General features: G+C 42.7%; 1 protein-coding gene across 6 annotated transcripts in view; it reads left to right on the top strand.

Moving 5' to 3' along the window:
* LOC121874129 (importin subunit alpha-4-like) overlaps nt 1–19408 on the top strand; it is an 83424-nt gene that overhangs the window by 50930 nt on the left and 13086 nt on the right. For 5 of the 6 annotated variants that reach the window (XM_042378127.1, XM_042378120.1, XM_042378087.1 and 2 more), the window contains exons 5-9: nt 3220–3273; nt 4015–4056; nt 10585–10772; nt 11385–11464; nt 15309–15487. In XM_042378127.1, coding sequence (XP_042234061.1) covers nt 3220–3273; nt 4015–4056; nt 10585–10772; nt 11385–11464; nt 15309–15487 — 543 coding nt within the window. The remainder of the gene's footprint in view (nt 1–3219; nt 3274–4014; nt 4057–10584; nt 10773–11384; nt 11465–15308; nt 15488–19408) is intronic. The other variant, XM_042378111.1, reaches the window with a different exon arrangement.

Raw genomic sequence — 19408 nt, forward strand, 5'->3', positions numbered from 1 at the left:
CGTGCGAGAGTGATGGCAGATTGGAGCTCTTTATTTGTGCGCATCAGGAAGCGTAGAGCGTCAGGGGAGCTGGGAGATTTCTTCCACTGGTCGACTGCTAGTCGGTGCCATACTCGGATAGACTTAACATGAGGGTCGCGGTTAACATTCCAATGACTCCTGGGCTGGCGGTTAGGGCGGCGGTGTTTGGGTCAGGGCGGAGGAGGGTAGTGCATTGTTTAGACAGATCAAGGTAGAGTTGGTCTGCGGTGGTGACAGTGTAATCCTGAAACCATTCAGCAATGGTAGTGATGAAGGCAGGTATGTTGGCAGGGGGTAGCCTGAGCCTAGGGCCCTTGGGTGGAGCGGGTATTCTCACATACTGGAGGGTAGTGTGGATAGGGAAATGGTCACTGTGGGGGGAGTGGAGGATGCGGGTGGAGTGTGGGCGGTGAGGGTCAGAGTAGAGAGCTATGTAGTCAAGTTTCCCTCCCCCGATGTGGGTGGGTGATGGAGGGCAGAGAAGACGTACAGGGTCATCAGTGGTTTGTAGGTAGGAGAGCCAGGAGTTACCCCGGGAGTTTGAGTGGGGCCCCTGGGAGCCGAGACTAGGGTGACGGGCATTGAGGTCCCCCACAAGGAGGGTGGGGGTGGAGGTGATATGGTGTGGTAGGACAGGTACAGTAGGGGTGGAGGGAGGCACATAGACATTGACAATATTGAGGGACATACCTTTTAGTGTGATTGTGATGGCATGTGCGTCGGTGGTGTCGTCATCAAGGGGGACGTCGAGAGGTTGGTAGGGGACATCCTTCTTGACGTAGATCCGTAGTCCACGTGCATGGCTTCGTGGTAGTCCGTCGATGCGGAGAACAGGAGTGGATGGGCTCTCAACACATGTGTAGCCACTGAGCACATAGGTACCAGCAGCACACCGCGTTTCTTGGAGGCACAGCATGTCGACGTCTTCAGTGTAGACGTAGGTTTTGAGGGCATCAAACTTGCTTTGCAAGCCGTTTATGTTCCAGGTGAGTACCTGCAGTCCTGTAGCGTTGCTATCCATTGTGGTGTATTAGACTGATTACCCCTGACGTGGACGGATGGGCCTTAGGTGCCGGCATGTCGGTGGAGTATGGGTAGCCGGGGGTGGAGTCCTCAGGTCCAATAGGTAGCCCTGGTGGAGACAGCACAGACACAGGAGCAGGCGCGGCTTGAGGTGGGTAGACAGGTTGAGGCACCACGTGACGTAAAGATGAGGCAGGGCTTGGCTCGGGGGCCCCAGTACACACAACCTGTGAGCAGGGGGGGCTCACAGGGGGACTACCAGCTTGTGTCAAACCAAAAGAGGGGAGTGACTGGGTGGCAGCAAAGGGCAGGAGTTGGCGGTGTAGGTCGGAGATGGCGGTACAGAGTGTAACCAAGAGTTTCTCAACATGACTGGTAAATTCTTGGAAGAGGGACATGATCTGTGTCATGTCACTGGAGACGGGTTGTGGGGGGGCACTGGTGGCGGCACAAGGCTTGACAGCGTCAGGGTAGAGACGGGGTTATGGGGGGGCACTGGTGGCGGCACAAGGCTTGACTGCGTCAGAGTAGAGACGGGGAGGAGGCTCAGTAGTGGTTGAGTTAGGGAATGGTAGGTGCTGTTGTGGTGCAGCCTGGTGAAGCCAGGCAGGGACAGGTGACCCAGTAGACTGAGGGGGGCGTTGTGGTAGACGCAGCCCTTGGGGAGGCCTCTCCCCTGGGACAGAAGGGCGACTGGGGCACTGCCGTGAGTCAGCATTGTGCCGGCCGCCACAGTTACAGCACCTGGGCTCAACTACATAGCCCACACCACCCCTATTAAGGTGGTCTTTGATTTTCTGGGCACAGGCGGCGGAGTTGTGGTTACGTGAGCAGAAGCGACATCTAGGACGATCACGTCGGCAGCAGGCAGTGAAGGTGTGACCCCAATGAGAGCAGATAACACAAAATGCAGGCCCAGGATGATAGGGCTCTGCATAAAGTGGTGGAAGGATTGGATGGGCTTCCACAGTGGTTGGACATACCCTTCCCTTCCACTTGACAATAACAGCAGCTTGTGGAGTGTGTCCCCGGTAATGTCGACGTATACTGAGTATATTAGAATTAAAGTCACGTGCATCTTCGATGTCAGCGTATAGGGGGAATCGTTTCACTAGGATGTGGCAACATTCATCAGCGTCTGCTGGAGGGGCCACTTGGACAACCCCGTCAAAGCCAACAGTACTAAGGGTTTTATAGACTTCAGGAGTCTGACACTTGATAAAGTTCCGGTTCTTACCTTGTCGGAATTGAATGTTGGGACCATGCTGTCTGCAGTACTTCATCATCCAATTAAACCGATCCTCGACAGATTTTAATGAGTCCTTGGGAAAGTGGAGATTCAGCTTACTTGTTTGTTTGGCAGAGGGCAGGGTGATAGGGTCCATGGCATTGCTGTTTCCACTGTGGCTAGTGTTTCCCATAGAAACATTACCGTCACTGTCATAATCACTGGGGTCTGACTCTTGAAGGGTGTTGGATTCAGTCAAGACCTGCTGTGTTTTATTCCCAGTTGAATTCTTTCTGCTTCCTTCTGTGTGTGTCGTCCTTTTCTTCCTATCATTCATGATCTCATCACTGTCGCTTCCTTCACTTTTCTTCGCCTCCTCTCGCCTCCTCTTCTTTTCTTTCTTACTAATCACTTCTTGAAAATTGTCTATCACTTCTATTGTTGTTGGCCGCTGATTGTCTGCTTCTGATTCACTACTTGAAAGCCTCAGGTCGTCTTCTAAGTTGTTCAGTAGGGCAATCTTTTCTTCTTTAGCCAAAGCCTTCATAGGTTTCTGCCCACCACTCTCCCCAGGCATTGTGCAATGCTTGTGTTCGGTCACAGGCGACATGAAGAGGCAATGACGTCACTACCACGTCATACAACGTCACGCTCTTCGCACTGAGCATTCGTAGATGGGAAAATAACCGACCAGAGGGTCCAGGCAGAAAGTCCAGATATTTTATCCAAAATATTGTCCAGCAACTATAAATTTCCACAAGCGACACTGTGCTTACAACTGGGCTTCACTGTAGTTCTCTAAACAGACTGAAGGTAGTCGTCTCACTAAATTCATCAGAATTGGGAATTGTAGGGAGCGCTCACTCACAGCCTTTGTTGACGTTTCACGGTGCGCTTGTCAAATGTGTGAGTGGTGATTCTTGTGACAGCTTTATACTCTCCTACAGCCCAGTCCAGACACAGCAGAAGTAGAAACCAGCGCAGCATTAACACAAGATAATGTGAGTACTGATGGCTCTATAAAGCCTCCATGCTAAGATGGTGTCGTTCACTCTGACATAATACTAAGGATTTTTTTTTTATAAGCACTTTTTTTTATATGCAGACTTGCAGGCTCTCTCTGGGCGTGCACAGTCTCCCACTAAACTCTTGTCGCCTCTCTTCCTGAACTATGAACCGCGAGATTCTGAATCGTGAATCCGAAGCATTTATGGACAGAAAAATGAGTTAGTGTTTACAACTTTGGTTTTACTTGAGAGGCGACAGGACTTTGTGGTTGACTGTACAAGCTGTTGAATGTACCTAAACATGTGTCAGTTGGTCAAATCTGGTCTTAAATGAGCGCAACATATTTAATGGGAGGACGACTTACTGTATATTACAGAGGAAGTGACTTATTTTAGGGAGGAGTGTGACTTATTTTTCGGGCATGACTTTTTGTTTTTGTTTCAGGGCACAACATATTTTACAGAAGTAGTGACATATTTTACGAGTGACATATTTGACAGAACACTACTTATTTTATATGAACACGAACATTTTAGAAGGTAAGCGACTTATTTTAGGGTGCTGGGTGACATAGGGGATAATCATACACTATTCCCATCCACTCAATTGATCCTGGATAAATTGCCTAGTTTAATATACTGGTATAATATTTATGTGATAATAAGATGTTACTGATGTGTTGGTATGATTAGGATGATGTTCACAGGTATTAAGTTTCTAAATTATCTTTCCAGTCTTCCGAGTCGCCACCCAAATCACCGGAAAATAGCTCTGGGGTACGTTCCTTTATGATATGTAATGCCAAAGTCATCTCTTCCATGTTTACCTGACCACTGCACCAGCTAGATAATTGTTTGTGTTAGTCAATCAACACCCATTAGATATTGATTATTTTTTGTGTTCTATAATGCCAATCAATATACCTTTTCTGGGTCTTGAACAGTTTATTGTGACCATCTGGGTATCAACTATCAGTACAGTATTCCTCCTGGATACTAATCAGGTAAATACTCTCTCTCGTTCTGAGTGTTGACCAAATCTTTCTCCTCGGTAAGGATCCTGTAACTACCTCCTTCCACATGTCAGTTCATTGGATATTTATTTTGTCTTGTTCTCACTTTTACTTACTGCTGGAAACTCCTGTATATGTATGGCTTCTTAAATGTACCTGAACGTGTAGCAGTGTTGACCATTCCAGGACCCCTTGAGGATAATGGCAACCCCGGAGCAAGATGATCTGTCCCAACGAAGAAGAACTTTTATCCCTTTGAGTAGGGTGACTTAACCCCTTGAGTATAATGAATTAACCCCTTGAGTATGATGACTTACCCCTTGAGTATAGTGACTTAGCCCCTTGAATATGGTGACCCAATCTCTTGAGTATGCTAATTTAACCCTTTGAGTATGGTGACTTAACCCCCAGAGTATGGTGACTTAATTCTTTCAGTATGGTGACTTAACCCCCAGAGTATGTCGTGTGGTATTCTATATCACACACAATTGTTTAAGTTAGTTCTGGAACTCTTAAGTGACAGGGCTGATGTAAACACTTATTCTGGATTTTTGTGAATTCTCTCTAGGGGAAGTGTATTGAGTACAGTTATATAGGAACTATTAAGCGAGGTGTTCACACCCCAGTAAGTGGCAAGATTCTGGCTTCTCCTCTCGCTCAGAGTGTGAGAGTCAAGGAGTAGTGGGCGAGGTATTTGCTAAATTAGCTTTCCTTGTGGCTCAACCTCTGAGGGTTTTACAGACTCAGCGTGTATAACATAATCAACTACCGAGTCATTCTTGAATAACTTAGTGAATAACTTGTTGTTATACATTTGGGTGAATATTTATATAATACAAATGGTGCTGTTACACCGCCTTGGCCACCTCCAACAGAGTCCCTCAGTTTAAATCCTAGGTGTACCTAACCTTACTACAAGAAAGTGTGCTTTGGCTAAACTTTTTCTTCGTATACATGCCTTTGTAATTCCTTCCAAAAAGTCCTCTTAGAAACTATTGTGTGCCTAGAAGAAATCTTCCTGTAACAAATTATCATAACAATCAAGGAACTGATAAATAAGATGGTAGGTATAATGAAAATAGGTAGGATTAAACCGGAAGATAAATATAAAGGAAGAGAATCCTGTAAGTCAGGAAACTGTGTCTCATTAGTATAAGATAGTTTAAGCTTCTGGGTACCAGTTCAGAAGTAATGTTTGTGACAAATGCAAGATGATGGCGAGTAGGCAAGGTTGTGATTGCACTACTGCTAGTCTCACAATAGTCTGGTGCTATATGATAACCTTCTACTACTAAATGTTTGCCTACATCCTGGCATATAAGTATCACACTGGTTTGATTTAGGAGATAAAAATATTGCACATTAATGACATGTGCGTGAAACACTAACCTATGTGGTGTTGGAGTGATACACATTGTAGAACTGTAGAGGCATTAGTTTGTACTATAGCTAATTCACATGTAGCTTCTGCAGCCCGTGTGAAAGCGAAAGCATACGCAGGACAAACATGCAAATGTAAATATGTTGACTTACAATGATATAGGACTTCATGCTTAGTCACAGCAACTAATAAAAAATCTTCTGACACTACTATTAGTTCAGTTGGTTTGTTCAGAATTAAAGGATCGTCATTCACTTTCAATGGAAATGGTTCCAAATGTCATGCATAAAAAACAGAAGTGATTTTAGTGGAATGTGTATTAGTATTTCCTTATGTGTTAAGGTTGCCTCTAATAAGGGGTAATAATATTCCACTTCATGCTCCTGAAAGATAAGAGTTAGACGATATTTAGTTTCAGCTATAAGTAAAGCGGCAATAAGTTGACCAACTGTGCGTCAACACGACCTAACTCCGAATTCACTAGATCAGCTATGAGCCTCCTGCCGGTGTCTATGAAAGCTTCTACAGAGGCTTCAGCTGCATGCATATTTTCTGTAAAGCAGAGTAGCCATTCCAGTGTAGATTATGACCGTGTGAATCCCTGGACAACACGTGTTAGTTGATCAGTTTCGTCAACAATAGCATTCATGTGAGAGGTCAGAGTTTGTACTGCCTTGTAGGGCTGTTCAATGGCCCTATTTTGTTTCTTAACCACTTCTGAAACTGCATTCATTCTGTTCCCTAGTTAGCTACATATTCAGCGGTTGCCGTACCAAACAAGGTGTTACTTAATAAACCAACAAAATTAAATACACCACGTTTTTGACGCCGCTGAGAATGTACCTTTTTCCCCTATGTCTTCAGGAGATATAGGGATCGTTCCCCAGTGATTTACTCGTTTGTCACTATTCATACGGTCGTTCCGTTGTGAGATTGAGTATTATGTTGTAGAGATTGTAGATTGTTGTTCGACATCTTGCAGAGTTTGCATAGCTGTTTCAGTGTGGACAGCTATTGACCTCAGGTGCACTGGCATGCGCATTAGATCATGGAGCTCGTTCTTGACAGTTACAGCGTCTTGTACTACCAGTACTTTGACGACGTCTGCTGGGGATGCGGCTGTTGTCACCGAGCTGAAGACCAACAGGAGTAATTAACGATTTCTGTTTGCTGATCTTGGTTTTTGACGATATGTATTGATATATTTCTTTGAGCATCTGTTGTTGTAGAAATGGGATGTATTTGATTTACATTAGAAGTCCCTACATGTGGTTGAATATTTATATAATACAAAGTGTGCTGTTACAACTTAACTCTTGCTGTCAGGTGACTGAAATCTTTGATTGTCACAATTAATTTCCTTGAACAGCTTGGCATTGTACTCAAAGAATTCATTACGTTTTGTTAGTGTACTTAAAGGTTAACTAATCATTCTCAAAGGGTTAGTGTCAATGTACTTAAGGGATTAAAACACCATACTCAAGAGATTAGGTTCCTGGAGTCGAGGGGTTATTTCATGGTAATCGAGGGGTTAAGTTACCATACTCAAGGGGTTAAGTTACCATACTCAAGGGGTTAAGTTACCATACCTGAAAGGGTTAAGTTACCATACTCAAAGGGGCAAGTTACCATTCTCAAAGGGGCAAGTTACCATTCTAAAGGGCAAGTTACCATACTCAAGGGGTTAAGTTACCATACTCAAGGGTTAAGTTACCATACCAAGGGTGTTACCATACTCAAAGGAGTTACCATTCTCAAGAAGTTGGTTACCATACTCAAGGGGTTGTTACCATACTCAAAGGTAAGTTACCATACTCAAAGGGTGTTACCATAATCAAAGGGTTAGTTACCATACTCAAAGGCAAGTTACCATACTCAAAGGGCAAGTTACCATACCAAAGTGGCAAGTTACCATATCAAAGGCACTATTCTCAAATTCTGAAATAGATATAGGCCTCCACCATTTCTATTGATGGAAGCCACACATTCTCAACATTGCTAAAGCTGCCTCCTGAAAGCCGGGAATGCCGTACAGATGCCGTAGACTATTACCCTGACAGTTGCTCCAAGTATATAAGGATCCATTAGTCCTAACTTGGAGTACTGCTCTATCTGGGGTGGCTCTTCTTCTGTCCAACTATTAGATAGGTGGAATCCAAGGCATTTCGTCTTATTAACTCTCCTCCTTTAGTCGACAATCTTTCTCTCCTTTCTTCACCACAATGTTGCTTCATCTCTCTTTTGCAGGTTTTAAGCAATGTTTGGTGGATTTGGCATCCTGTGTACTGCCGGCAAGGCCGGGGCTCGTAACACTGTCTTGCCCGCGCGTGCCCACTGTTTTCTGTGGATGTCTGTCACACGAGAATAACCAGTTATAGTACCTCCTTCTTTCCTCACACAGCCAAACTGTGGAATGCTCTGCCTTCTTCTGTGTTTCCATACTCATACAATCTGTCTCACTTCTAAAAGATGGTTATCCGGCATCTTCGCGGTGTAGATTAATATAACCTTTTCTTTATATTTTTAATTTCTTTTTACTCCTATTTCACCCCCCCGGCCCCGTTGTGGGTCGCTGACCTGTGCCCGGGTGGGCGATTCCCGTAAAAAAAAGCACTGAGGGAGCTAAGTGCTTAATTAAGTCACCAAGCTCGAACTCCAGGGCATAAAGCCACTATAATCAGGGTTAAAGGACTTTCTCGCTCTAATGCTGACAAGTCTTTTTCTCTCTCCCTTCTCCACTTACTGCGAGGATAGAAACAGTAGATTCTGAGGATGAGGTAAAGACAATGGGCGACAGGTAAAATTAGACAGGGTAATGGTGCTTTAGAGACAGAAGAAGTTACAACCACAAGACGCATTTAAATTCTAAACTTCAACAAAACATTTTAGTATTACCTTTCATTTATTCTCAGTTAACTTATTTTCTCTCTTCCTCCATTGGTGAGCTTCTGTTCTTTGTTACTCTCTGTTGGTAAGTACTGGACATGTACTGGCCTTCACACTGTGGTGTACTGACATGCTTCTCTTTACACTGTTGGTAAGTACTGGACATGTACTGGCTCTCCTTACACTGTTGGTAAGTACTTGACATACTGGCTCTCTCTTACACTGTTGGTAAGTACTGGACATGTACTGGCTCTCTCTTACACTGTTGGTAAGTACTGGACATGTACTGGCTCTCTCTTACACTGTTGGTAAGTACTGGACATGTACTGGCTCTCTCTTACACTGTTGGTAAGTACTGGACATGTACTGGCTCTCTCTTACACTGTTGGTACAGTGTGGACATGTACTGGCTCTCTCTTACACTGTTGGTAAGTATACTGGACATGTACTGGCTCTCTCTTACACTGTTGGTAAGTACTGGACATGTACTGGCTCTCTCTTACACTGTTGGTGGACATGTACTGGCTCTCTCTTACACTGTTGGGACATGTACTGGCTCTCTCTGACACTGTTGGTAAGTACTGGACATGTACTGGCTCTCTCTTACACTGTTGGTAAGTATTGGACATGTACTGGCTCTCTCTGACACTGTTGGTAAGTACTGGACATGTACTGGCTCTCTCTGACACTGTTGGTAAGTACTGGACATGTACTGGCTCTCTCTTACACTGTTGGTAAGTATTGGACATGTACTGGCTCTCTCTTACACTGTTGGTAAGTACTGGACATGTACTGGCTCTCTCTGACACTGTTGGTAAGTACTGGACATGTACTGGCTCTCTCGTACACTGTTGGTAAGTACTGGACATGTACTGGCTCTTGACTGTACAGTTGCCCTCAGATATAGTTCCACCCGTCGTCTGTGGCCTCTCTGAACATGTGGTAATGTCGGAATCATAAACGAACTTTCTTTACAGATATTACACATGTTAGGAAAGGTCACTGAGGGCTGGCACACTACAAGCTCAGGGCAACTCTGGTGGTGAATGAACTCACGCTTAGTACTGTTACAACATCCTCTGGCGGGTTATTCCAACAGTACACATTTCTTACTCCAATGCTAATTATATCTATACAGTACTTGTGCCGTCATTAACTTAAAGCTGTGAACTTTTTTGTGGCACATTTCGATGACCTACATATATGACACTTGACTTAGGAGCTTTGTGGTGGTTACAAACTTTTATTATTCCACCTATAGTGTCTACTGGACAAGAGAAAACATAACTAACCTCTCGGGATCACAGCATCATTTGTATGTGGTGAGGCTGACAGCTTCCATTTCACAACCATAAACTATATTTGGTCTTTAATCTCCCGTTCTTAGGGTCTTATCTGACATCCGTCCTATAACCCCCCTCCCCCCCAGTTCAAGCCAGATAGATAGATAGATAGATAGATATTCAGTAAAATAATCCTATAAGTGTACAGGTGGTTCAACATTATGTATATAGACAATGCAGGTTTACAGTTAACACTTACACTACTGCTGGTTGTTATAGACAACTTCTTGGTAGACTTCAACAAACTTCCTCTTACCACACTGAAGGTGATGGCTCCTCCCAGCACGCTCTGTGTAAGGGCGGTATTCAGCATTCCTCTCTTCTACGTTTCCACCTGTTTTCCGTTTAGGGCAAATCTTTGATCAGTATAAAGTCTTATTTTACGTAATGTATCTAAAAACTTGTTACTTTTAATTATATTTTAGTTAATTCAAATTTTGAAATATCACAAAAAATATCTATATATCGCTAAATTATGTTCAGTATGATATGTTAGAAAAAATAACTATATCGCTAAATTATGTTCAGTATGATATGTTAGAAAAAATAACTATATATCGCTAAATTATGTTCAGTATGATATGTTAGAAAAAATAACTAAGTATTCTCTCATTATATCATTTTTCTTATCGTTTACAGTTAAGGATTATTACTATACAGTATTCATTCTTCTATGATCCAGACAGACGTAGACGAAAACGTAGATTATGCCAAGATCGTCGCAGATATGGGAAGCGAGAACGACGAAACCAAATTGGAGGCCACAGTCAAAGTCCGAAAGCTTATCTCCACTAACAGTAACCCTCCGATTGACGAGTTTCTGGAGGCAGGCTTACTCATTCCCACCTTGGCCAATCTGCAGGAGAAAAAGTGAATATCTTTTTTCTCCTTGACTCAAGCTTTTAGGACTCAAGTTATTGTGGTGAAAATGTATTAGGTTTGGTAGGTAACTATTTCCTGAACTCCTTCATTACAGGGATGCCATTTTTAGTATTTAATTTGGCTAGTACTGGACGATTTTCTTCAGCTTAGAGGGGAACCCGTACACAAAGGGTTAATGTCGGGTTATATAGCAGCAAAGGAAGCACAGTGTTAGCTATAACTTTACCATAGCTGCAGCATTTCGTCACAAATTATTTATGAGCTGAATTATGTGAGTTTAGAGTATATTATACATCAATATATATCAAATATGTTATCCTATGGACACTAGGGGTAAGATTCTACATGTTTACAGGTAGGTGAATCTAACTCCCCATTTACCACACGTTAACTTTACCAGTACAGTATACAAGTTCTCTAAAATACTGTACAATTATAACCAGATTTTGCATCAAACCATTGTGAGTGATTCGTGTACTGCCACCATTCTCATCCTTCTTGTACTGTACTTTTACATCTATTACTGTACTACCAAGGACTGTTCTCACCCTTCTATTCTTACAGTACTGTACCCTGACCAGGTCTCTCCCTCCCCCACAGCTCCACTCTGGTGTATGAGACAGCTTGGATCATCACCAACATTTCTTCAGGAAATTCCTCACAGACCAGTGCTGTTGTAGGTGGGTGTAGGGTAAACTTAATCCCTCTAGGACAAAACCATGATAAAACCCAACTAGGACAAAATCTCACTGGACAAAACCCTGCTATGACAAAATCCCTCTAGGACAAAACCATGATAAAACCCAACTAGGACAAAATCTCACTGGACAAAACCCTGCTATGACAAAATCCCTCTAGGACAAAACCATGATAAAACCCAACTAGGACAAAATCTCACTGGACAAAACCCTGCTATGACAAAATCCCACTTAGACAAAATCCCCTGGGCATTATCCTGCTAGACCAAAACCCTCCCGGATAAAACTCCCTGGACAAAATCTCTTAGACAAAATTACCCAGATAAAAACCCCATACAAAAACCTCCATGTACCCCCGGACAACCCCTGTAACCCCCGGACAACCCCCTGTAACCCCCCGGACAACCCCTTGGAACCCACCTCGACAACCCTTGAACCCCCCTGAACAACCCTTGGAACCCCCTGACAACCCCTTGAACCCCCCTGACAACCCTGAACCCCCGACAACCCCCTGAACCCCGGACAACCCCTGAACCCCCCGACAACCCCTGAACCACCCCGGACAACCCCTGTGGAACCCCCGACAACCCTGTGGAACCCCCGGACAACCTTCTGGAACCCCCGGACAACCCCTTGGAACCCCCGGACAACCTCTGAAACCCTCCGGACAGCCCCTGGAACCCCCGGACAACCCCCCAAAACAACCCCCGAACAACACCCCCGGACAACACCCCACCAGACAACACCCCCGAACAACAACCCCGGACAACCCCCTGAAGACACTTCCTGACAACACCCTGAACAAACACCCCCGAACACACACCCCCAAACAACACCCCCTGACAACCCCCAAAACAACACCCCCGAACAACACCCCCTGGACACCCCCCAGACAACCTCCCCGGACAACCCCCGGATAACCCACTGGATAACCCTCCCCGGACAACCCCCCGGACAACAACCCCCCGGACAACAACCCCCGGACAACAATCCCCTGGACACCCCCCCAGAGAAACTTCCAAGACAAACCTCGTGGACATATTCTTGTCAAGGTGTCTTACTAAATATGATATAAAAAATAGCCCATAGAGCAGAGGTTCTTAACCCGGGGTCCGTGGATGGGCTTCAGGGGGTCCGTGGATGGGCTTCAGGGGGTCCGTGAAGGTCAGATAAACATTGAACATTTATCTTCAGGCCAAACAACAACAACAACCTTCACATTGAAATGAACTTTTGAGCAGAATTAAAGTTTTGTTTTGTTTAATTTGCACAAGATAATTGTATTTCATTTTTGTATGGAGTGGCCATTAATTTTGCATAAAAAAGTGTGAAACATAATTCCTTGTTAAGATTGTTTACTTTATTTATACTGTGTGTATCTGATACACTGTATGAGGCAATGAATTTTCAATAACATAAAGTATATTCATTGCATGCAAAGTTGTGTTTATGTGCATTTTTCTAGGGAGGGATCCATAGCTTTCACCAGATTCTCAAAGGGGTCCGTGACTCAAGAAAGGTTAAGAACCACTGCTATAGAGTATAATAGTCCTCACCAGCGTCTACGGTCCGCTGATGTTGAGAAATATTTATTCGGTACAGAAAAAAATAGTGATTTGTTTGACCTAACTGTTGCGGCGGGGAGTATATCCCAGCAAGGTTTTGTCCAGGATGTGTCTTGATACTGATCATGAGGAACGGAGCTTATTTATTTATTTATTTAATTTATTTATTTCAAAACATCTCAGCTAACTAGACATTCGTGTGGTTGGTCTGGTTTTTGTTTTATGACCTACTGTATATATTACCCAGTGCCGAAGAGGCTCAAGTAAGCTAAGCCAAGTTGGTGTTAGTACATCAAGAAGATGTAGTTTCTGTAGAGAATTACCCTGTAGGTGATTTATATTATTATTATTTGATAAGTGGCTCAAAGAGAATATTTTCATATTTCCTTGAAGACCCAAAGAAGAAACTGTGGATCATCAGAAAATTTGACACCCCAGCTGATTTCACTTAAAGATTTGACATCCCAGCTTATTTCATCTAAAGAATTGACATCCCAGCTTATTTCACTTAAAGATTTGACATCCCAGCTTATTTCATCTAAAGAATTAACACCCCAGCTTATTTCACTTAAAGATTTGACATCCCAGCTTATTTCATCTAAAGAATTGACACCCCAGCTTATTTCACTTAAAGATTTGACATCCCAGCTTATTTCATCTAAAGAATTGACACCCCAGCTGATTTCACCTAAAGAATTGACATCCCAGCTTATTTCACCTAAAGATTTGACACCCAGCTTATTTCACCTAAAGATTTGACACCCCAGCTTATTTTCTCTTAAGATTAACCACCCTACTGTAGGAGGACATTATTTAAGGTGAAATACGCCAGAGACTAAATGTAACCAGACCATCAGGCTGTCAAATCTTAAGGTGAAATAAGCTGGGGTGTCAAATCTTTAGGTCAAGTAAGTTGGGCGTCAAATCTATAAGTGAAATAAGCTGAGGTGTCAAATCTTTAGGTGATCTATGCTATATAACGTTGAAGTGTATGAGACTTAAAATGCCTGAAGAGAAATTCAGTATTTACTAACTTATTTTTAGCATGAAAGTTTTAATATTCTTTGGAACGCCTTCACTACGCCATTAAGACAGAGACACCGCTACACCTTCATGACAGGAACACCACTACACCTTCATGACAGGAACACCACTACACCTTCATGACAGGAACACCACTACACCTTCATGACAGGAACACCACTAAAACCTTCATGACAGGAACACCACTAAAACCTTCATAACAGGAACACCACTACACCTTCATGACAGGAACACCACTACACCTTCATGACAGGAACACCACTACACCTTCATGACAGGAACACCACTACACCTTCATGACAGGAACACCACTACACCTTCATGACAGGAACACCACTAAAACCTTCATGACAGGAACACCACTAAAACCTTCTAAACACCACTACACCTTCATGACAGGAACACCACTACACCTTCATGACAGGAACACCACTACACCTTCATGACAGGAACACCACTACACCTTCATGACAGGAACACCACTACACCTTCATGACAGGAACACCACTACACCTTCATGACAGGAACACCACTACACCTTCATGACAGGAACACCACTACACCTTCATGACAGGAACACCACTACACCTTCATGACAGGAACACCACTACACCTTCATGACAGGAACACCACTACACCTTCATGACAGGGACACCACTACACCTTCATGACAGGAACACCACTACACCTTCATGACAGGAACACCACTACACCTTCATGACAGGAACACCACTACACCTTCATGACAGGAACACCACTACACCTTCATGACAGGGACACCACTACACCTTCATGACAGGAACACCACTTTTAATAATTATTTTAACTAACGCCAGATAATTTCATTCGGTTCAGAGGAGATCCCGAGCTCAAGGGGTTAAGAATATGAAGTCAGAGTGCGTGAAGTTTGTCTCAGGTCAACATTACATAATATCTGTCATTATGATTCGCAGAGCAGTATTTGGTGAATGCTGGCTTGTTGGGTTAGGTTATGTTAGAATTAGCACCCAGTTTATTATACTTTAACATTAACTACCTAATACTAACCTATCCCCCAAGGTAGTATTGCAGTGTTTAATCATCAGGTAAGTATCTATTTAACCTTTACATGATCCAAATAATGAAAGGAAATTTGATTAACGAGATGAAGGTTACAGTAACATAATCAAGTCTCCATTTCTTACCCACTTTCCATAACCCTTTCTCACCACCCACAGAACAAGGGTTTATCAAGCCCCTGGTACAGCTACTTCGGGAGGAGAGTAGTCGTGAGGTCCAGGAACAGGCGGTGTGGGCCATCGGAAACATAGTGGGCGATTCTGCAGATTGCAGGAATGAAGTGGTAGCTGCTGGCGTCATCAATCCGCTGCTGTCTCTCATTTCACCAGATATTCCGGTAACGGGTCCATCAGTGGCGAATAAAAGTCAAATACAGTATGAGGCACTCCGGGTGAGAAGGAAACAGGCAATGAAAGTAGAAAAAAGTCAACAAATGCAGTAAAGTCTAGCAATCTTGAAAATAGTATAAGTGTCACAATTAGTGGATCAGTCGTAAGTTGTTCATTTGGACCGTGTCTCAGATCAAACGGGTTAAGTGATTTTGTCCATCAATCTTGAAAGTAGTTGAATTTATTTATACATCTCTCAACAATATTTTCGTTCATTTGTATGTTGAGTCATTTCATAATTTCATATTCATTAGTTCCATTTTATGTCATCTTTTAATCTTGCTGGGATTTTCAGACTGGGAAAGAAGGGGGTTTAACTCCTGATATTTTAAACCTGCTAATTGAAAAGAAAAATATAGGTGTAATAAGTTAATTGGGAGAGAAGAAAACAGAAAAATATATAAATTAATCCAAGGAAGAGAAATTAAAGAAGCAGGAAAACAAAGGGAAAATGAATTAGTTGTAGCACGAGATTGGTCAAGTCATACCAGTAGTGCTTCTGATAATGAGTCATACAAATGTTTTAGATTACCTACATGTACTGATGGTCAGGACAATACAGATTCCTATCTTTTGAGGTTTGAACATCTTGTCGAGCTTCATGGATGGCGGAGGGCAGACTATCATATTTAACTAAGTACATCATGGAAGGTTAAAGCTTTTAAAATGTATGTCAGCTTACCCAAAGAGGTAATTGAGGATTATGATCAGCTTAAAAGAATCATTGCTACGAGCATATTCTATTGATGCAGAGTCTTACAGGAGGAAAGTTGGGGAGGCTAAAATATCCAACGATGAAACGTATGTACAGACCTTAGCCCGGTTAGGACAGTGTTTAGACCGGTGGGTCACACTTAGTGATCGAGAGAAGTACCCACTAAGGTTGACGCCCAAAGTAGTAGCAATTATACCTTATTCTGCAAATCAAATGCCATCTATCATTTTTGTCATAACTCAGGACATATAAGGCCCAATTGTCCCGAATTGAAAGGCATCAAACCTAAGATTAAAGTAAAGGAAACTAAGAGTAACTTTGCCATTAATTCTTAAGTGTCTTTATGACCTTTTTGACAGACCCTGAAGCAAGTGTATGCAATAGACTTGGTACAGTCATGCTTGATACTAGATGCTCCACAGTACTGATTAAAAGATGAACTTATCCCAGCAAAGCATAAAAGAAGTAGGATGGTTAACTATTGTCCCCAAGTCAGATGCTTTATAAAGTGTAAATTCTTCCGTCTGTTCATTTACTAGACATGCAGGGTGAAAGTAACAAAGTGTTCATTGTTCAGACTAGGGCATCATCTAAGCAAAAGGAAACCAAAGAAATAAAAGATATGATAACTCCCACTTTTGATGTTTTGGGTGTTAGTAAGCAAGACCTTATTGTAGCTCAAAAGGAATGTCCTCAAAGGCAAGAACGATTTTGATATTGGTAAGAAGCAACTTGTTATACCAAAGAAACTTAGATCTTTAGTTTTGTTTACTGCACATAATTCAACTGCTGCAGGTCATATCTCACATAGAAAGACTACTGATGAAATATTTAGGAAATTCGTTTGGCCTGTAGCAGGAGAAGATATTAATATATATTGTAGGTCCCGTCATGTGTGTCAGAAAGCTTCTCCCAAAGGTACTGTGAGAGAAGTCCCATGGTTCTCAGGTCCATAGCATCTGAACCTTTTTCCAGGGCTGCTATTGACATTGTTGGCCCCATATCACCTTGTTCAGACAACAAGAATAAATATACTCTAACTTTAACTGATAATGCAGCCAGATTCCCTGATAAAGTTCCCCTTAAAAACATTAATCCAGCGACCATTGCCGTGAGTTTAGTTACCACATTTGCACGAGTTGGTATCCCACGTGAAATTCTTGAGGATTCAGGTTCTCAATTCATCTCAGATATGACAGTTAAAGTTAATCGCTTTCTGTTCATCAAGTTTTAACTACAATTCCTCATCATGCTTGGTGTAACGGGACAGTTGAAAGGTTTCACAGTGTCCTTAAGGCAACGTTAAAGAAGCTCTGTGTAGAAAAGTCTAGGTATGGGACAGGTATATTCCATCAGTTCTGTTTGCCTTTAGAGAGATTACGCATGACGTCTTACAATTTTCTCCCTTTTAATTATTTTATGGGCGTCAATGTCGAGCCCCACCTCCCCCGCCCCCCTCATTATCTTGCATGACTTGTGGACAAAAGAAGACTCGGGAGAAGAGCTGACGTCAACCTATCAATGTGTCCTTGACCTGAGAACACGACTAAGGGAGTCAGTAGTAAAGAGTATAAGAAATATTTTGAAAGAAGTGCTAGAGGAAGAAGATTGAAGGTGGGAGACGAAGTATTTATTTTACTTCCTTCTTCTCAAAATAAGTTAACCTTGCAATGGAAAAGTCCTTATCCTGCCATTAAATGTCATGACAACGGGGCTGACTATTGCATGAAAGTAGGTTCCAGAGTAAAGTTTTTCATATCAATATATTAAAGAAATTTTGTAGGCGGATAAATGATTCCCCTACGGCAGCAGACACGTGTTACCTGTGTGTTGTTGACGAGGATAGAAGAGATGATATTTCTCCTTGTGATATTAAGGTAATTGGTAAGTGTTCTGTTTGCCATGTGAATATAAATCCAGACTTAGGGCAGGACAAAGTAAGAGATCTGACCAGGCTTATAGAAGATTATCATGATGTATTTTCAGATACTCTGGGACAAAATCCGAACACTCCTTCACGAAATTAAACTAACCACTGACGTGCCAGTTCACGAGAGACTCAATCCCATCCCTTATCACCTTCTGAAAACTCTTGATGAGGAAGTTAACATTATGCTAGAATTAGGTGTGATAGAACCATCTGACTCGCCCTATTGCTCCCCATAGTTCTTGTCAAAAAGCCGAACAATAGCATAAATCTTTGTATAGATTTTCGATGCTTCAATTTTTTTTTTTTTTTTTACGGGAATTAGCCAACCCGGGCACAGGTCAAACGACCCACAACGGAGCCTGGGGGCGAAAAAAAAGAACGGAAAGAAATTGAAAATATAGAAAAAAAGGTTATACTGTATTAATCTACACCACGAAGATGCCGGAAAACCAGCTTTTTAAAGTGAGACAGATTGTAAGAGCATGGAACACAGAAGAAAGCAAAGCATTCCACAGTTTGGCTGTGTGAGGAAAGAAGGAGGTACTATAACGGGTTATTCTCGTGTGACCGATATCCACAGAGAAATGGTGGGCACCGCGGGCAAGACGTGTGTTACGAACCCACGGCCTTACCGGCGGTACACAGGATGCCAAATCCCCTGAACATTGCCCGTTAAAGTACCTGTAAAAGAGAGAGAGTGAAGCAACATTGCGGCGAAGAGAAAGGGGAGAGAGATTGTCGACTAAAGGAGGAGAGTTAATAAGACGAAATGCCTTTGATTCCACCCTATCTAACAGTTGGACCGAAGAAGAGCCACCCCAGATATGAGAGCAGTACTCCAAGTTAGGACGAATGAATCCCTTATATACTTGGAGCAACTGCTCAGGAGTGAAGTAGCTGCGGCATCTGTACAGCATTCCCAGCTTTCGGGAGGCAGCTTTAGTTATACTAAGGATGTGTGATTTCCTTTACATATTGGAGGAAATGGTGAGGCCTAACATATTTATTTCAGAATTTGGGGGGATGATAGCGTCCTGAAATGTAATTGGTGGGAGATCGTCTACTTTACAAAGTGTAATTGGTAAATATTGAGTTTTGTTACTATTGAATTTAACCAAGTTTGTATCTCCCCATTCAGAGATGCTGCACAGATCCGCGTTGATAGAAGTAATGATATCAGTTCTAGAAACAGATCTAGTTTGAGAGTTAGGAGGAAGGGGAAAA

Source organism: Homarus americanus, unplaced genomic scaffold (genome assembly GCF_018991925.1).
Source record: "Homarus americanus isolate GMGI-L3 unplaced genomic scaffold, GMGI_Hamer_2.0 scaffold55640, whole genome shotgun sequence".
Classification (NCBI taxonomy): Eukaryota; Metazoa; Arthropoda; class Malacostraca; order Decapoda; family Nephropidae; genus Homarus; species Homarus americanus.